The 18,684-nt window shown below is 39.4% G+C and overlaps 1 protein-coding gene across 3 annotated transcripts in view; it reads right to left on the bottom strand.

Moving 5' to 3' along the window:
- Positions 1 to 1,740: 1,740 nt before the first annotated feature.
- Positions 1,741 to 18,684, bottom strand: part of DOC2B (double C2 domain beta) — an 824,332-nt gene continuing 807,388 nt past the window's right edge. For 2 of the 3 annotated variants that reach the window (XM_077482237.1, XM_077482236.1), the window contains 2 exons: positions 13,376 to 13,472; positions 1,741 to 9,169 (listed from right to left, as the gene is read on the bottom strand). In XM_077482237.1, the coding sequence (XP_077338363.1) occupies positions 9,033 to 9,169; positions 13,376 to 13,472 (234 nt within the window). In that variant the 3' untranslated portion in view covers positions 1,741 to 9,032. Of the gene's footprint in view, positions 9,170 to 13,375; positions 13,473 to 18,684 lie in introns of those variants that run through there. The other variant, XR_013274551.1, reaches the window with a different exon arrangement.

The raw sequence follows: 18,684 nt of genomic DNA on the forward strand, positions 1-18,684 counted from the left end.
GCCTATCGAAATGTAATAATATTGTCTTAATTATCAAAACCCAGTAGAGAAATTATGTAAAGCTTTCACAAATTCATCCAAATGGATAACCCATGTAGTGTGGTGTAGGTGACAGCTTGTGGTGCTTATTTGTACCTGCAACAGACTTGCAGGAAGTCAAGGTAACAATAGTACCTGACCCTACTTCACCCAGCAGGGTCAAATCCAAAAAGTTGATTGACACCACATCCCAACTACATCTAAATGAAAGAGTAAGGTTATTGTCATTAATATTTGCTGTACCAAATTCTACAAATATTTCTGAAAGGAAGCAGTGGTGGTATCAACCAGTACGTGGTAGGTAGCTGCATTACTCAACTAATTTAAAATCTACAGCTATATATACAGTAGTCTGTACTATTCACAAAAAACACAGACCTACTTTTATTCATGTTATTCACTGTAATTTCCTTCTTGCACCTGGGTGTGTAATATATAGGTAATCTTCCTATTTCCGAATTGTGGAACCAGAAAAAATGTGATATGTTGTTTTATGCTCAAAATGCAATGCGGGTGATTCATTCCTTCTGCATTGTGTATTTTGAATGTTTCCCATTACTTTAAGGATACACATGGCAGAGGAATGTCCTCATTCTCATTGAAATCGAAGGAGCCATCAATCTCATTGATTGAAATAATGCTGCCCATCTTAGAGAAGGTAAAATTTATGGGAGGTTACTATTCCACGAGGCTCTGTGGATCTATAATTTTCAAACCAGGGCAAAATGAAGAAAAATTATTATTCTATGTTCACCGACTCACCATTATTTGGAGGTTTGGAGGATGCACCCAACACAGACCAAAGCTACAATAAGGAATAAAGTACCGTATATACTCGAGTATAGGCCGACCCGAATATAAGCCGAGGCCCCCAATTTACCCCCAAAAAAACTGGCAAACTTATTGACTCGTGTATAAGCCGAGGGTGAGACATGCCTGTCCATCCCTGTGTGTGTGTCCGTCCATCCCTGTGTGTCCGTCCATCCCTGTGTGTCCGTCCATCCCTGTGTGTCCGTCCATCCCTGTGTGTCCGTCCATCCATCCCTGTGTGTGTGTGTGTCCATCCATCCATCCATCCCTGTGTGTGTGTGTCTCCATCCATCCATCCATCCATCCCTGTGTGTGTGTGTCTCCATCCATCCATCCATCCATCCCTGTGTGTGTGTGTCTCCATCCATCCATCCATCCATCCCTGTGTGTGTCTCCATCCATGTGTGTGTGTGTGTGTGTGTGTGTGTGTGTGTGTGTGTGTGTGTGTGTGTGTGTGTCCAGCCTACCTTTGTCCCGAGCCTCCGTCCCGTGCCTTGCCTCCTTGCCTCCGTCCCGTGCCGTGCCTTGCCTTGCATCCGTCCCGTGTCGTGCCTTGCCTTGCCCCCGTCCCGTTCCGTCCCGTCCCGTGCCGTGCCGTGCCTTGCCTTGCCTCCGTCCCGTGCCCTCTTCGTCGGCGGCCATTGTAAAATTCAAAAGCTGCGCCGCCGCCTTCGCCTGTGATAGGCGGAACACTGAATTTCCCAGCAGCCTGTGTTCCGCCTATCACAGACGTCGTATCATCCTCGTCCGTAGTACGAGGATGATACGATGTCCGTGATAGGCGGAACACAGGCTGCTGGGAAATTCAGTGTTCCGCCTATCACAGGCGAAGGCGGAGCCGGAGGCGCGGCTTTTGAATAGAATGGCCGCTGTCTGTCTGCTCGACACGCTGATCGAGCGGGCAGACAGCGATGACTCGAGTATAAGCCGAGGGGGGCACTTTCAGCCTCAAAAAAGAGGCTGAAAATCTCGGCTTATACTCGAGTATATACGGTACCTACAACATCAGGTGCTGAATGTCTGTCAGGAATTGTTTTTAATTTTGACTGCTGTCGATTCCTTTTAGCGAAATGGGTTGGAGATTATTATTCTGTTGCTTGGTAATCAATTGAGATAATTATTTGTATAATATTTAATAAAGGTAATTTTTTTGAATTGACATACTGCTTGGACCATTTGTAGCACCTGCTGTTTTAGGAACTTTATTACAGGCATACCCCAGTTTTAAGTACAATGTGGTTTATTTACTAAAGCTGGAAAGTGCAAAATCAGGCTCACTTCACTCACTGCATGGAAACCAATGAGCTTCCATGTTTTATTACCAAAGCTTAATTGAACAAGCTGGGGTTAGAAGCTTGTTGGTTTTTATGCAGAAGTGAGCCTGATTTTGCACTTTCCAGCTTTAGTAAATAAACACTATTGCATACTTAAAAGTGGGGTATGCCTGTACTTATTGTAGTTTCAGAGTTCCACAAGTTCTAATCACAGATAGGGGCCTGTTCTTATATTTGAAATTATTTGTTATATAATTATATAATATATATATAATAGTTTTATTTTCATGCCTTTACTAAGTCCATTTCTCAGAATGCTTGTTTTTAGGTACTGTTCTTAATTGTCAATGAGGTATGTTGTCTACTGATGGAATAGTTGCCTTGCTAATGGTGGGTAGCAATTTTTTATAATGCTTTTCTGTATTGCATCTAGCTTTGCCTAAAGCTGTCTAGGGCAGAAACATGTCAACTCTTGCTCTGTGTGTACAGGTTATTTTCAATAATTATACACTGTAGGAGATGCTGGAGTGCTGGCAATTCATTTGATTCATTCAGTTTATGCCTTGGAAGAAAGACTTCCATGCACAACAAATAGGGTGTAAGGCATGATGTGGGAGTAAGCTGTGCAAGCCTTGTATTTGGACTATACCCCAACAGAGCAAGTGACACATGCACTTAGGATGCAATACAAGTGGGAAAAGTAATTATTCTGTGGGCAATTAATTTGCTCTAGTTGGCGTTTGAATATAGATAGAATACTACAAGTAAATGAATGACACCTATATTAATTAATTAGAACATCTGTGCATATAACTAAAAGTGACTAAGTAATTACACTGACTTTTCAAGACTGTTACTTGTATATTTCTAAAAGGCTATACTAAAACTCAGTTTTCTCTGCAGGGGAAAAAGTACTGTATGATCCTGTTTTTCTGGTACTATGTGACAAGCAATTATTAGCTGTCAGTGACAGTTTCAATGAGACGGTGTTATCAAGCCAGCTAATTAGTCTCTGTGGCTTTGTCCTCTAAAAAATTCACTTACATATTTGGAATTATATCATTTTACTAAATGCTTAATATCCATTGCATTGAGGCACTGGAACTTAAAAGGGTACTTTTTAAAGAAATAATGAGAAACTGCATAAGGATACAATCATCACTGTATTATATATATATATATATATATATATATATATATATATATATATATATATATATATATATATATATACACAGCTAATTATACAGTAGATATATTTGTGATTTACATACATTTTCCACACTGGACAGGTGACACATCTCCCTATGTCACCTCACTGCATCTAGTCTCCTCATTGAGCAGTAAATCAGTACCATCACTTCTGGCAGAGTGATTTTACTGACTTGTAGAGCTATGCCTGTTATTAGAAGGACTGGCTAATAATACTTCTGCAGGTAAACCATGAATTTCAACCATGTATTTAGCTGTTGCACCGAGTTCCATTAAGTTTAAAATATCTACTTTAAAGGCAATCATGCTTTTGCATCAACCAGGGAATATCATGATTTGAAATGTGTGAATATGCCCATATACTCCATTATTCAGATAAATAGTAGATGTGTCTGCTTCTCCTTGGGATTTCAGTATATAGCACTGGTATACAGGCAGATCTTTTGGCACTGAGCAAAACAATCAGCAAACACCCAATGGTCCAATGACACTTCCTTTCCAAATAAATTAGTTGACATTGCATGGTTTTGCAGTGACGTTTCAATGTAGTGGGATGAAAGGGTTTTATAGAATTCCTAAGTGTGGGCAATGCATTTTGCTATACAGCATCGTTACCTTTGTTGCCACTGTATAGAAACTGCCACACAGTTCCACTAGTTTTGGGCTGCTCTTATGCTGAGTTTACTGGAAGCAGAGTTCCTAAGCAACCCTCTCTTGGCTTCCACCTCCCATCTGTATTAACTTGTCAGGACCCTACTATAGTGATTCTGGGTAAAAATGCTTAAAGTAAACAAAGTGGATAGCACATTTTACACTAACCATTCTTAATTTAAAATGAAGGTTAGTCACTCTTCTGTCCTCATCCTGGTCACTCATTCTATTTAGAGGCAGGGTATTAGAATGCTATAAATTGCCACTTGTGATAGGATATATGGACAGAGGTCATTTGCCACTTAGATTTTTCTAGGCTGTGTGTACTAATAGCAAATTACTCTAACAATATAAATAGTATGCAATACATTGCTGTGGGTTGGAAAATAACCTTTAAATTAGACCTAGGTATAGTAAAATGTAGAGGTGGAAAATGCACCTCAAAGTTTATAACAGGAATGCTGATGTTCTTCACTCAGCAGATCATCTCACCCTGTTCCCAACTCTGAGCAGTGACTTTTAGAGCTCTGATCAATATTGTGGACACACAACAGGGGCTTGAAAGGCAGGGGAGCTAAGCTACCGCGAGAGATGAATTTAAAGGCTAAGTTAACCTTTCAGGGAAAAAATAAAAAATGCCCAAAATGCAGAAGAAAAATGTGAATTTATTATTTTTCCCTACAGGAGCCTGCGAAACATTGCACCCATGATCATCGGATTGTGTGTACAGTGTCATGCTCCTGTACACTCTCCTTCCAGGTTTCTTGCCCTTACCGCTATATGGCTTTCACTTTGAAAACTGAAGGAAGTGTCAATAAACTATGATGGTGCTCAGCACCCTCTTAGTTTACTGAGAAGGACAAACCAGCTGCCACAGTGGCCAGGGGGACTTTCACAGATCCTTTTGAATGAATAACAGCTGTGAGGTGCACAGCCACGACAATTATAAAATGTGGTAGCGGACTGCATGGAAGAAGAACCACCACCCACTGTTGCAGGTAAGAGGGGGGCTAGGGGTTGCTGCTGGAACATGTTCCAAAGATGAACCTATCCTTTAATGACTTTAGTACTCTTGTTTGAAACTTTTAGGATGATTTGCTTACCGTTTACAGCTATAGAGACAATTAAGGGATTATTTGAAAGCTTGTTTATTTCTTATTTAAAATTTGACAATTATTAAATGTCTATAGCTTGGTCACTAGTTTACGTAAAGGAAATATTAATTGTCTTGTGATGTCTGACACAGAATGGGGAAGTGGTGCCGAAAACACAATGCCACCCTCCTTTTTCCACTGTTCAAAAATCAGTAACAATACTGTGAGCCTAATGCCGCGTACACACGAGCGGACTGTATGGCGTACTTAGTCCGTCGAAAGCTTTCGACGGACTGTTTGTGCATCCGTGTGTGGTCAAGTCTGTTCAGTGGAAAGTACGACGGACTGTCCGTCGGATTGTATGACGAACTAAGTATGCCATATGTCACGTACACACGAGCGGACTGTATGGCGTACTTAGTCCGTCGAAACACATTTCAGCGGACAATCCGCTCGTGTGTGGGCTTCAGCTGACTTTTTCAGCGTGCAGTCTGGCGTACTAAGAATTTCGGATTTTTCGAAATTCTGTCCGTCGTACTTTGGTTTCAGCGGACAATCCGCTCGTCAGTATGCTAGTTCGACGGACTAAGAATGGCGCATGCCCAGAAAGGATTTACATGGCGGAAGGGTGCTTTGCTGTGTCTTGGACTTCCTATTTCTAGTCCCGTCATACGTGCTGTACACGTCATCGCGCAAGCTTTCGACGGACTGTTTGTGCATCCGTGTGTGGTCAAGTCCGTTTAGTCGAAAGTACGACGGACTGTCCGTCGGATTGTATGACGAACTAAGTACGCCATACAGTCCGCTCGTGTGTACGCGGCAATACAGTCCGCTCGTGCGTACGCGGCATAAGACATATTTGAAAGAGTATGGAAGTTAGGTGAAATATAGAGATTTTATAAACCTTCACTATCCAGGGTCTGCGGGTCTGCAAAAATCTATCATAAACAGTCATATTGTAAATAGTCTCGTATGCAGTTTAAAGTGTATTTCCACCATTGAAGCCAGATATCATAATCCACCACTATAGTCAGACAGGGTTAATCATTGTAAACACAACTCCCCCACCTAACATTACAAAGAAAGGGAATGCTAAATAGGGTTTCTCAGTTTGTGGAATTTTCAGAAGAGAATAAGTATAACGGTAAGCCTTAATTTTTATTGTAAATGTTAGGTTATGTGAATGAGAACATGTAACACATATAAAGCAGGTGTTACCCAATTTATCTGCATAGGTTAAAATACACTTTAACAAATACATATCTGTGAGACTGAGATAGTGATCTATAACCAAACTCCATCAATTTAAATTCTATCCATATTCCATAACTACTATGGTAATGGAATTACATTCCTGAAAAGGGGTCAGATTATTGTAGGAAAACATACCACTCAGACACCAAACATGAGTATACTACAAAGTACAAAGGCTAGTAAAACACATAAGACCTGCTAGGAGAAACATACATCAGGGGCATATCATGTTTGGTATCTAAATCATAATTGAATTCTGCTAAATAATATTCTGTTTGAGAATTGTGAAACCTTTCATATGGAAATATATATGTGCCCAAGATAATTGACAATAGGGATGTGTCCACTAGACATAATAAAACACTCCAGCACACTTACACCATACCCCTCAGACAAATTGATTGTATGGATTTAGTTTTGAAACAACCACCCCAGGATCAAGAAAAAACTGTTGCCTTAGCAGCTGTGGGTCTCATTTTACAATCTTATGCACTAAAGATTATTGAGTCATGACACGATTACCAGTGACTTCTGCAACATCAGATTGGTCTTAATATTCCAGTGTTCCAAACTCTGCACTCTATCAAAACCTGACAGCCTCCACAGTATTTTTCATTTTTAAAATGTTTTTATTTTTCCTACTGTTGTTTATTTTAGTTTTGTAATATATTCTCTTTAAATAGTACTTTTTTTATTTTTTGTTAAAATTATATTTAAAAATCATTACGCTGAAACTCGGAATGCTCTAACTAAAAATGAAGAACCTTTTGAAGGCCATACCTGACGTCCACATTTTTAGTTGCCTGATTATGAGTCATGGTTTTTCTGTGGGAAGATTGAGAATTAATAAATTCCAGCATCCTAGTATATGGCAAGTATATGATCTGGTGCAGCAGATCATATTCTTGCTATATGCTCAACATTAAATATTTGCTAAGGTTGTGCCTAATACCTCAAGGGAAGTAGGAGATCTGAGGTTTCATCCATTTTCATGTATGACTTTGAACCTCCAGCAAAGACATGCAGGGAAGAGGAGGATTCAAAAATATTGTTGGATTTTTGAAATGTGATTGTTCTGCATATCAGAGGTTGTTCAAGTCATGTAGACCCACTAAAAAAGAAAGAGTTTTCAGAGAAAATGTTGTTCATTCACTTGAGCTGCAATAGGATTTTTGCAGGGAGCAGTTTTGATAAAAAATACTTCTTTCTGGAGTTCTTTCTTTAAATCTGTCTTAGGAATCTCCTTTATTAAAAAAACACATCACATTATCTGTTTTAGCAAAAATATATAATTTTATATTCAAGATTGTGCTGTATGGTTTGCACTTGTTAGTACGTTTTGCCTTTTTTAAGCATTTTTTTAAATGTTTGAATAATTGTGTCATGAACTTAAAAAATAAACAATACAGCAATGGAGGCATTCATTAAGGACACCTGGCACATTTCAAAAGACAATTGGCTCAAGGACTGAGTGGTGCATTGCAAAGAAGTGGGTCCTATTTTTACCATAATGCCTTCTTTTGTAATGCATACAAGAAACAGGCATACCATTTAATCGTGAAAAAATTGGATATTCTTTGCAAAGTGAAATTTTACCACATTCACTAAGCACTGTCAAATATCCCCTTGCTGAGTAAATAGCCTATCTGCCTTTAAAAATCTACTCTTATGTGCTACATTATATTGATTTAATGTGTGCATACTGAATGTCCAGGGGCTTGGAGAATGTAGTTATTACTGGGCTTCAGAGCTGCATATCTGAGCCACCATTCTCTTTGCACCATAATGTGGTATCTGTGCTTGGGGAGGCTTACAGTAAACTTATTTATCATATAAAACCTCTTTAAAACCATATGAACAGAATGCCTATCCATATACAGTAAGTACAGCATGATAACTACAGTATGTGCATTGTAAATGGCGACATCATTATGCTATGCCCATGGTGCTGCCTTCAATTGATCATGGATCAGCAGTCGTCTATGTCAACATGAACTCTGTCCACCTATAAAAATGCTACCATTTTGCTTTGCAAGGCCATCTGTGCTGGCACAAAATGGCACATGTGATACCACAACATATAAGAGAAAGATTTTAGTATGCTGTAAATGAACTTAATGCTTTGTAAACACAAAACATCTATACATATGTGCATCGTGATAATGAATGAGCAATGTTAAAACTTACAAAATATTCTGCCAGTGGTATCTGCATATAAAATAAAGATTGCTATTGTATTGATCAAAATATCAATGCCAATCATGGTAACATTTCTCTAAAATGTATTTGTTTTTCTTTTGGAGATCATGCTGGTGGATTATTTCACCACTGTCTTGAATGTGTTTACTCTCTGACTGTCTCACAATGATTAAAAAAATATTTTCTGTTACAATCATAAATCCAGCCTGTTAGCAAAATTGTATTTCTTCAGTAATAAATTGTATTCAAGACAACAGCATGAGAAGAAAATCCATATACTAATGTCATACCTTCAGTAGGTGAATTTTCTATAAGTTACCTTCACAGTTACCCTGATTGGCACTATCGCAGCTTAACTGACAGGTTGAAGTAATCCTCTTATCCCTATTCTTCTGTCTTCTTGGTTATGGTTATGGTAAACTGTGGCAAGGGCAAAGGCATAGCTTGTGTCTTGTTCCTTTCCAGCTGTGCTATCTCAACACAGAGAGGCATGCTTAGGTCAGTCACTGAGGACGGCTCCTGGTAGCTCATTTGTTAACGTGTGCCAGCGTTCAATTTTCTTGTCTTTGTTCTTTAGGCAGTCAAACCAGTGTTTAAGACGTTCTCCTTTTGCATTGATTCCCAATACAACTCCACCTATAGTCAAAGGTAAATGTAATTAATCTTTTCAGCACAGCATGATGCCAATATTGACAGGTTAAAGTTGTGGTTGAAGACATACATCTTCTTAAAAAAATAAGTACTTCAAACAAAAGTTAAGGCACTGGAGTTCAGGAGAAAACTGCACTTATAAAAACACCTAATGAAAGAAAACAATCAGTAGCAATGATACAAGGAGGGACTATGCTGCCAATCAGCCCCTGGGGCTAAGAGTTGATATCACTGGGCTTCACCTCCAGTGCACCTTGTGAACCATGGTGGCAGTGGTAAAAGCAAACTTGCTGCCATTTTAATTTGGTGCCAACATTATAGCTCATAGCAATCCTTACACAGATCAAAGTTGAAAGTTAGGGCCTTGTATATGTTAGGGCCTTGTATATGAAGAATGCTGACCTCAGAACAATAAAGTAAAGGTAAGTTCATAAAGTTCATCATTTATCCAGATCATGGTATAGTTATAGTAGTTGGTCACATTCAACTTGTTATGTAATGTTGAAGAAAGTTTGCTGCTTATCTGTGCAGCTTCTACAGTTCAAATGTGGGACATTCTCCACTATTTATATCCACACAATCACCTTAATCCAATCACCATGGAATGTGTCAAGGCAGGTGATACAGGGGAAAGGATTGCTATAAAAAAAAATCACATTTACTTCCACTTTAATCGTTTCAGGATTTTGAAAGTGTAATATATATTCTAAAAAATTTCCTCCATCTTTCTAAAGCCTGTAAATTCCGACGGGAAAAGTCCGATCGGATTATGTTGTTCGGAAAATCTGATTGTGGGCTCTAGCGGGCTTTTTCCGTCTGAATTTCCAACAGAAAAAATTTGAGAGCAGGACCTAAAATTTTCTGAAGTCTTATGATTTGTACGTCATCTTGTTTGGAGCGATCAAATTTTCTGACAACTTTGTGTGACCACGTGTATGCAACACAAGTTTCGGACAAAACCCGTCGGAAAAAATCAGACGGATTTTGTGGTCGGAATGTCTGACCGTGTGTACAGGGCATAAGACTTATTCCCTACCTTCTGTTCCTCTTCCCCTGACACAACTTTCCTTCTTCTAATACCAGCAATTACTGGCTGCCAAAATGACAGCAGGGAATTGCTATGGGACAAACAAGAAGGTCACACTCTGTTACATAGAAAATAATTCTTGCATGATAATATTGCAAAAAAATTTTTTCACTGGTGTTATTATAATTAATAACAAGGTTATTGACATATAAACAAGTGCTTGGTGGAAATGTGAAAATTACTTTAGCCCATAAGAGGTATAAAGGTATGATGGCTGAAGTGGTTATATTACTTACAGAAAGCACATATTAAAGCAATCTTTGTGTGAATTAACCAGTCATAAATTCTACTATTGGAAGAATGAACATGTTTAAAATGATTATATTATAAAAAATAATGTACAAATTCCAGATGTTACCAACAGGAATCCCTCAGTGCTTTTTCAAAATAATAAAAAAAATGCTGACAAAATATATTTGGCAAAATAAAAAGCAGAGAATAACATTTGCACTAATGACCAGGAAAAGAAAGCACGGTGGTTTGGTAACTCCAGACATAACTAGGTATTATAAAGCAGTAATTATAGCACATACGGTAGAGTGGAAAAAGAAAATAGGGAAAAAAAGTGGGTGGAGATAGAAAACACTTTAACCACTTTCAGACCGGACCAATTTGCTGGTTAAAGAACAGACCACTTTTTGCGATTCGGCACTGCGTCGCTTTAACTGACAATTGCGCGGTCGTGCAACGTGGCTCCCAAACAAAATTGACGTCCTTTTTTTCCCACAAATAGAGCTTTCTTTTGGTGGTATTTGATCACCCCTGCGGTTTTTATTTTTTGCGCTATAAACAAAAATAGAGCGACAATTTTGAAAAAAACGCATTATTTTTTACTTTTTGTTATAATAAATATCCCCCAAAAATATATAAAAAAACATTTTTTCCCTCAGTTTAGGCCGATACGTATTCTTCTACATATTTTTGGTAAAAAAAAATCGCAATAAGCGATTATTGATTGGTTTGCGCAAAAGTTATAGCGTTTACAAAATAGGGATAGTTTTATAGCATTTTTATTAATAATTTTTTATAATTTTTTTTTTACTAGTAATGGCAGCGATCAGCGATTTTTATTGTGACTGCGACATTGTGGGGGACCCATCGGACATTTTTGACACATTTTTGGGACCATTGTCATTTATACAGTAATCACTGCTATATAAATGCAGTGATTCCTGTGTAAATGACACTGGCAGTGAAGGGGTTAACCAGGGGTGGCAGTGTAGGGGTTAAGTGTTCCTAGGGGCGTGTTACTAACTGTGGGGGGGTTGGGCTTTCATTTAGTGAACACTGATCTCTGCTCCAATCACATGGAGCAGAGATCAGCGTCACTAGTTGCTAGGCAGAATGGAGAAATGCTGTTTACACGGCATTTCCTCCATTCGGCCGCTCCGTGAGACGATCGCGGGGATGCCCGCGGCGATCGAGTCCGCGGGTCCCGCGACCGGACTCATGGGGGTCCCGACCAGCCCGGGAGCGCACCACCGGCGGCGCGCTCCCGATGGCAGGGCGGCATTGAATATTGGACGTACCTGTACGCCAATATGCCTGCCCGTGCCATTCTGTCGACGTACATCGTCGTGCGCTGGTCGGGAAGTGGTTAAGTAGATATGGATACCAAGTAAATTTAGAACACTACATTCAGAAACTCATGAACTTACTAAAAAAAAGTATGGGATGCAATTCACCGGAAGGAAAACTGGGTATATAACTCGCCTCTAATGTCCCTAACAGGAACTAATTTTTTCATACCCGGAAAATAAATATTTTTTAGAGCAGGAATAAGGAATCCACAAATTAAAGATATTATCACAAAGGGGAAGATGAAATCCGCACAAGAATTAGAGGAATTGAATGGATGAAAGTTAAGTGAATGGGAACTTTTTCAGTTAAAACACTTAGTTTTATCCAATTAGAGATGGAGGGGAACTAAACCTTTTGGAAAAACTCTGTGTAACGCAAACGCCACTGAAAAATGGAATATCAAAAATTTACGGAATATTGACAGACCTAGAAGGACAAGGAAGACCCTCCTACATAGAGAAATGGGAAAAAGAACTGGACACAAAATTAGAAGACCAACAAGTGGAGAGGATGATAGGAGCGGGATACAACCAAGCCTGGGATATGAAAACTATAGAGATGAACTATAAATTTTTGGCATGGTGGTATTTGACCCCAGAGAGAACCCATAAATATCAGCTGGATGGATCACCATGGTGCTGGAGAAACTGTAAACAAAGGGCTACAGTGGCACATATATGGTGGGAGTGCCCAAAAATAAAAGAATACTGTCAGGAAATAATAGGCCATATAAAGGAGATAACTGGTGAGAAGATAGATAACATGTCTATTCCACGACTCCAAAACCCCAAAGAAACAATATATGAAAACAGTAATCCCAAAACTTTTGAATGCTGCAAAGGGATTAATCCCCAAAAAATGGTTAACTAGTGAAAAAACAGAAATAAGAGAATGGTTTGAACAAATAGATTATTACAGCAAAATGGAGTTCCTATGCAGCAGGGATAAAGGACAAATAGATAAATATAACAGTAGCTGGGGAGTGTGGAAAAAAATTCAAAAACTCAGACAAATATTGGGAGAAGATGCTGGCAGGAGGAGGGCCCTGAGTTAGAAAAAGAGTGGGCAGAGAACGCAACAAACCAAAATAGAGGAGCGGGAGGAGGGGTACAGGGTGGGGAAGTGGGAGGGTAATGTGAGAAACAGAAATAGGGGTTTGAGGTTTTGTACAAAAGCAAATTACATTTTCTAAATAAATTTTCAAAAATAAAGGATATATGCCACAATGATGTGAAAACGAGAAGGGACAAAATGTAACTGTTAAGTTGAAACAAGTCTCTCAAAAGAGTTCACTGAAGTGTAAAAAAAAAAAAAGGAGAGAAAAAAAAAAACAATCTTTGTGTGAATTAACCAGCCCTAAATTCTACTATATTTGCTGGAAACCAAAAACAGCTATCTAAGTCAATTCATCTCTTAATGCTGTAAGTATAACATTAAAATTAGTGTTAATATTCTAGCATGTACTTTAGTTCACTATTGCACTGCAGACTTCAATTTACTTGTTCATACACAGTACCACTTACCTATAAAGTCATTTGATTTTCCAATATCATAATCCCAGACCGTGACTTCTAAAGTCTTTTTTGCAAGGTCGCTGTGTTTTATTTCATAACAAAATTCCTGCAAAGGTAAATTACATTAGCAAGAACTGTATCGAAAAACTATAAGAAACAACAAAGTTTTACTTGAAATTGAAGTATCCTGGCACTTATAATTTTGATGAAAAAAATAGGTTAACATTATTACATTGTTGAATTTTCTGTTTTTCCAGAGTCACACTTTAGCTGGAGGTATTTGTCAGATCTGTTTCTGCTGATGTCAGGTAGAATGCTGATTGTTTTACCAGGTTTTCTCAGTTACATAATATGCATAAAATACTGTTCACAGCTACTGTATGCAACACTTGTAATGTGTCATTGTTTAATAAAAATGTAGCGCTAACCTATCCCCTTATTAGCTGATGATCGATTGTGTTGGATGCAATAGAAGCCCAATGGCTGAACATCATAGTACTTGATGGTAATGATAACGATGACCAGGATTCTTCCCTGATTATGCAGAGGCTGCCAGCATACACGCCACATCCTTTTCAAGCATACTGAGCTACACACTTACGTCACAAAGCTAAACATGACCCCGGAAGCACTGGTCATTGCTGTTATTTTCTATTGCCGGCATTTTTAAATTTTTCTTTGTTTTATGGATTTTCTGTATGGAAATTTTTTAACGAATTAAAAAGCTAAGTGATCAAGGATAATACACTATCGGGTTTTCCTCCATTCTTTTTATATCCTCCCATGTAGGCTGTATTGGTGCAGGGTGAGTGTCACGGCTTTTTATAAGCAAGTGGATCCCCCTCCCCGCCCCCCCCCCCCTTTGCACAGCGGAACATTGGACAGGGGTTTGTTTTTGGGAGAGAGAAGACATCTGGAGGTATTTGGAGGTACTGACTTCCAGGATCGCTATAAAGACCCCACAGAGGGTTATATCTGCATGAACTGTTGACCTCGCTATATACATCCGGTAAGGGTCCCTACTTACTTTTTCTATGGTGTGCACTCTTAAGGATAGATTCACTTTTTTATCCTTCTGATGGTGGTGGAATCATCTCTCAACTTGTTCTCTTCACCTATTGTTCTTCATATTGTGGAAATGGACTTAACATGCACTTCATGTGGATTTTGCACTTTGACTTGTTTAGTTGGGACTTTTGTATATATAATTTTATATATATATATATATACTTTATGTGGACTTTGCACTTTATGAACATTTGAGTATAATCATTATAATTACTTGCACAATTATTTGCACTATATGAATTTATGTGGATACTTTCTCTTAACAGGATTGTTGTTGTTCTATATAGAATGCTACCTTATATATTTAATTAATATGCATTTAGGTTATTCCTTCTGCACATAGTTGTTGTTGCACTTAAATTAATTTAGGTTTTCATGTAGGGAACTGGATATATACCCTCTTAAATAGCGTGACTATTCCCTTTATATTAACCAAGCACACTGACCCAACAATCAGTCTAGAACAAAAAAGTACCCCCTAAGTGGGACTTTGACAGACCACCAACACATGCAAAGGAAGTATAAAATATGATATTTATTAATATACAAGGTAGTAAAACCAAGGACAGACGACTAGCATCTGTACAGTAGAAATATGCAATACAATACAAATAGAAAAAACAATAAACCATATAACAACACTTATGATCTCATAGCGATTAGATATCCCAAGACCCGACGTGTTTCCAGTTTTCCTTGAAAACTTTCATCATGGGTGGAGAGTAAAGGAAAATACAATATCACCATATTGTCTTGGTTTTACTACCTTGTATATTAATAAATATGATATTTTATTCTTCCTTTGCATGTGTTGGTGGTCTGTCAAAGTCCCACTTAGGGGGTACTTTTTTGTTCTACATATAGGGATGGGACCACCACTCTGCCTATGCTGACACAGTGGGAATCTTCTTTTTTGCCAACAATCAGTCTAGGGGTTGTATATTTTTTTTTGTTTTAATTCTGGAAAACCTTAACTGGGGAGGGGTATAGGATATAGGATGCTCCAAATTATGCTAAGCTCCAAAGTGAGAGGACACTATCTTCTCCCTACCTTGGGACATTACTCACCCAAGACTGAAGGGAATGGAAAGAATCAGGGACACTATGAGAGCAGTCTCTTTTTGCACTGTCCTGACATTTACACACATCTACTCACAAGGCCACAGAGGAGACAACTCCCAGATGCCTTCTAGCAATATTTCTCTGACAGGTTCCTCTGGGTGAATCCATGAGGGGTTAATACCCTTCATGGATGTCCTCTGGCCAAGACCCTGGTAGACAACACAGCAGCACACCAAAAAATAGAGCCCTTTGGGCTGGTGAAACTTCCAAACCCAACTGAACCCCCGTTGTCTCCCTCTCAAACTATTTCTAAAACACCTCCCCAGGGATTGGATGAGTACCAATCATTATTCTAGCTGCTTCATCGAACTCCCCCCTATATTCTAGAATACGGGGGGGGGGGGGCAGTCAAACTTTGCAGCCAGGGAGAGTGAGAACAGACCAAGCAATTACAAGCTATTTCACTTGATTGCAGTGATACTCAAACAGACCAAATTTACCTACCACCTAGCAACCTACCTAGGAGGGATACAGATAATTTGTGCTGCCTGCTACACAGGCAAGTCTCCATGGCACACAGCAAGGAGAAAAGGTTTATGACACTGTAATAATTGCTGTAGCCAGCTAACCTCTGCCAAGTCACACATTTTGCTGTCACAGTCAATCTGCTGTTTTCCCTCAGCACCCATACTGTTTTGCCTAAAGCCAGTATCTGGACCCAAATAGCAACACAAGTTGTCAATGAATGTTGAGTTTCTGTAAATCACCAAAGTATAACTAAGTAAATCTCACATTACCTTGAGTAGGTTTACTGGGAAGTTGACAGCTTTAGATGGACCAAACAGTAGCCTGTATTGCTCCTTGGATAAATGTAGTTTTATTTCAATAATACAGAACATATATAACTAGGCACCTGCTGCCCTTTGGTTATTTGTGATTCTGAGTCTTGGCTATGTAGCACCTTCAAAGGAGCTGCTGGATTTAACAGGCTCATCTGTCCTCCTATTGGTGACCCCTACAGCTCCATCCAACAAATTACCAACACACCAATGGTGACAGACTTTAGTACCTCCAATCCTTTTTTGCAATTTTATTGGTTCAATTGTCTTGGGGAGAGAGGATTAGGGGGACAGGATACCCCAAAACAGCAGCAAAGATCTCTCTGAACAGCAGACTTTTTCTTGTATTCTTTAAACATGGATAGTCAGCTTTGTTGCTATTTTCTAGTGTTTTTGCCACAGGCCTACTGTGTAGGCATAGAAGGGGTGGCCACCTTCCAGTTTCATAGGCCTCTTCCACAGGCCAGTTTAGGTTCGATAGGCCTAGATGAGTGCCCACTTCCAGTCTAGATCTTGTAGGTCCAGATAGGAGGCTACCTATCAGTTTCTTAGGCCTCTGCCACAGGCCGGCTTATCTTCTGTAAGCCCAGACGGGTGACCATCTTCCAGTTCCTTGGGCCTCTGCCACAGACTGGCTTTAAACCTGTAGGCCCAGATGGATGGCTGCGGTCCAATTTTCTTAGGCCAGTGCCACAGGGTGGCATAGATTCTGTAGGCCAAGAAGGGCAGTCACCTTCCAGTTTTTTAGAACTTTGCCATAAATCATCTTAGATTCTGTAGGCGCAAATGGACAGCTACCTTGTACTTACCAAGGCCTCTGCCACAGGCTGGCTTAGATTCTGCAGGCCCATATGGGAGATTACCTTCAGTTTCTTAGGCCTCTAGCACAGTCAAGCTTAGCTTTTGTAAGATCAGTTTCTGGCCTGCAAGAGAACAAAATCCCTTTTTCACTTTCGCTTCCTTCTCCAGACCAAGGTCTGGGAGGCAAAAAACCGGACCCTACTACACAGACATCCTCACCAGGCAAAGCCTGGGAGACAAGGACCCTTCTAGAAAGTCACCCCCCAAATATTGTAACTTTGTAACTTCTCACTGTAACTACTGGAGAAAACTCAACAGCAATAGGCAGAACCAGTCTTTTCTGCTTCTGAGCTTAGGAGAAACACAATGAATACAGATAACATAAAGAAAGATCACGAAGGCCACAATTAAGCTGAAATACTCTAAGCAGTATACCCACAGCTATATAAACACTATGCATTGCCTGAGAAATATTGATGTGAACAGAGGTATTGCTCATCTAAGGAAACATCAGGTTCTCTAAATATTTAGCATAGTATCAGATCTGGTCACTCTGTAAAAATGACAGGTGGCTGAATGCTTAATAAAACTCACAACCACACTTATAAAACATTCTATTAGAAGGCATGTGGAATTACAGGATGACAAGATGGACAGCAGAAGAGCAACTATAGCTTGGCACTGCACCCTGGAAAATCATAGCATGTTATTTTCTTTTTTTGCTCAATCACTTATCAAACATCAAACGTCAGTGAGATGTAGAAGTCCTTTTTACGATACACATTGTTTTATTGCTTGTAGATTAGGTATGATGGATTTAATGGAAGTTCCTTTTACATAGTTGATAAGGTTAACAAATGCACAGGTAAACGTGTGTGTGTGCGCATCTCTAAGAATTCCAAATGCCCCTGAATATTATGCTCACTGAGGAAGACATTTAAAGGAGAAGTATGGTCAAAGCTGTTTTGGCCATACTTCTTTCTTTCATGGATCACAGAAGTGCACTTAGTTGACCCAAATCCTGTCGACTGACACCAGAGAGCTGGTCCAGGCAAGGATCCCAAAAATAATGCAATAATTCTGGGATCCACCCACATGCCTGACTGGCAACTGGCAACTGGCTCAGCCTCCCAGTGCACTACTGAGAGCCTAAGCTAGCTTCTCCTGCCCCCTCAACAGTCCAGTGCTAAAGTAAGCACTCAAGGGGCAGAGGGACAGTGACTGACAGTCATCAGCACTCCGGTCATTGAAGACCGAGAACCAAGCGATCTCTGTGTGTAGCCAGTTGGGAACAGCTGCAGCACGAGATCAATACTGCAGCCATCTAGGTGAGTATGATTTTTTTTTTATTCCCATACGTCTCTTGTAAACATTTTTCATTTAATTATCAAAAGTCTCAGTTAATACCACTATCTGGGGAAGAAATAGTTATTTGTTTACCACTCTAACAGTATTAAAGACCTTATATATTTTAGGATTAAACCTCCTGTAGCCCTCTTTTTGGTAGTGTTATGACAAATGGTCCACCGAAAAAGGATATTGCACTAA

This window comes from Lithobates pipiens, unplaced genomic scaffold (genome assembly GCF_037356315.1).
Source record: "Lithobates pipiens isolate NorthernLeopardFrog02 unplaced genomic scaffold, aLitPip1_a1.2 Scaffold_16, whole genome shotgun sequence".
NCBI classification, from domain to species: domain Eukaryota; kingdom Metazoa; phylum Chordata; class Amphibia; order Anura; family Ranidae; genus Lithobates; species Lithobates pipiens.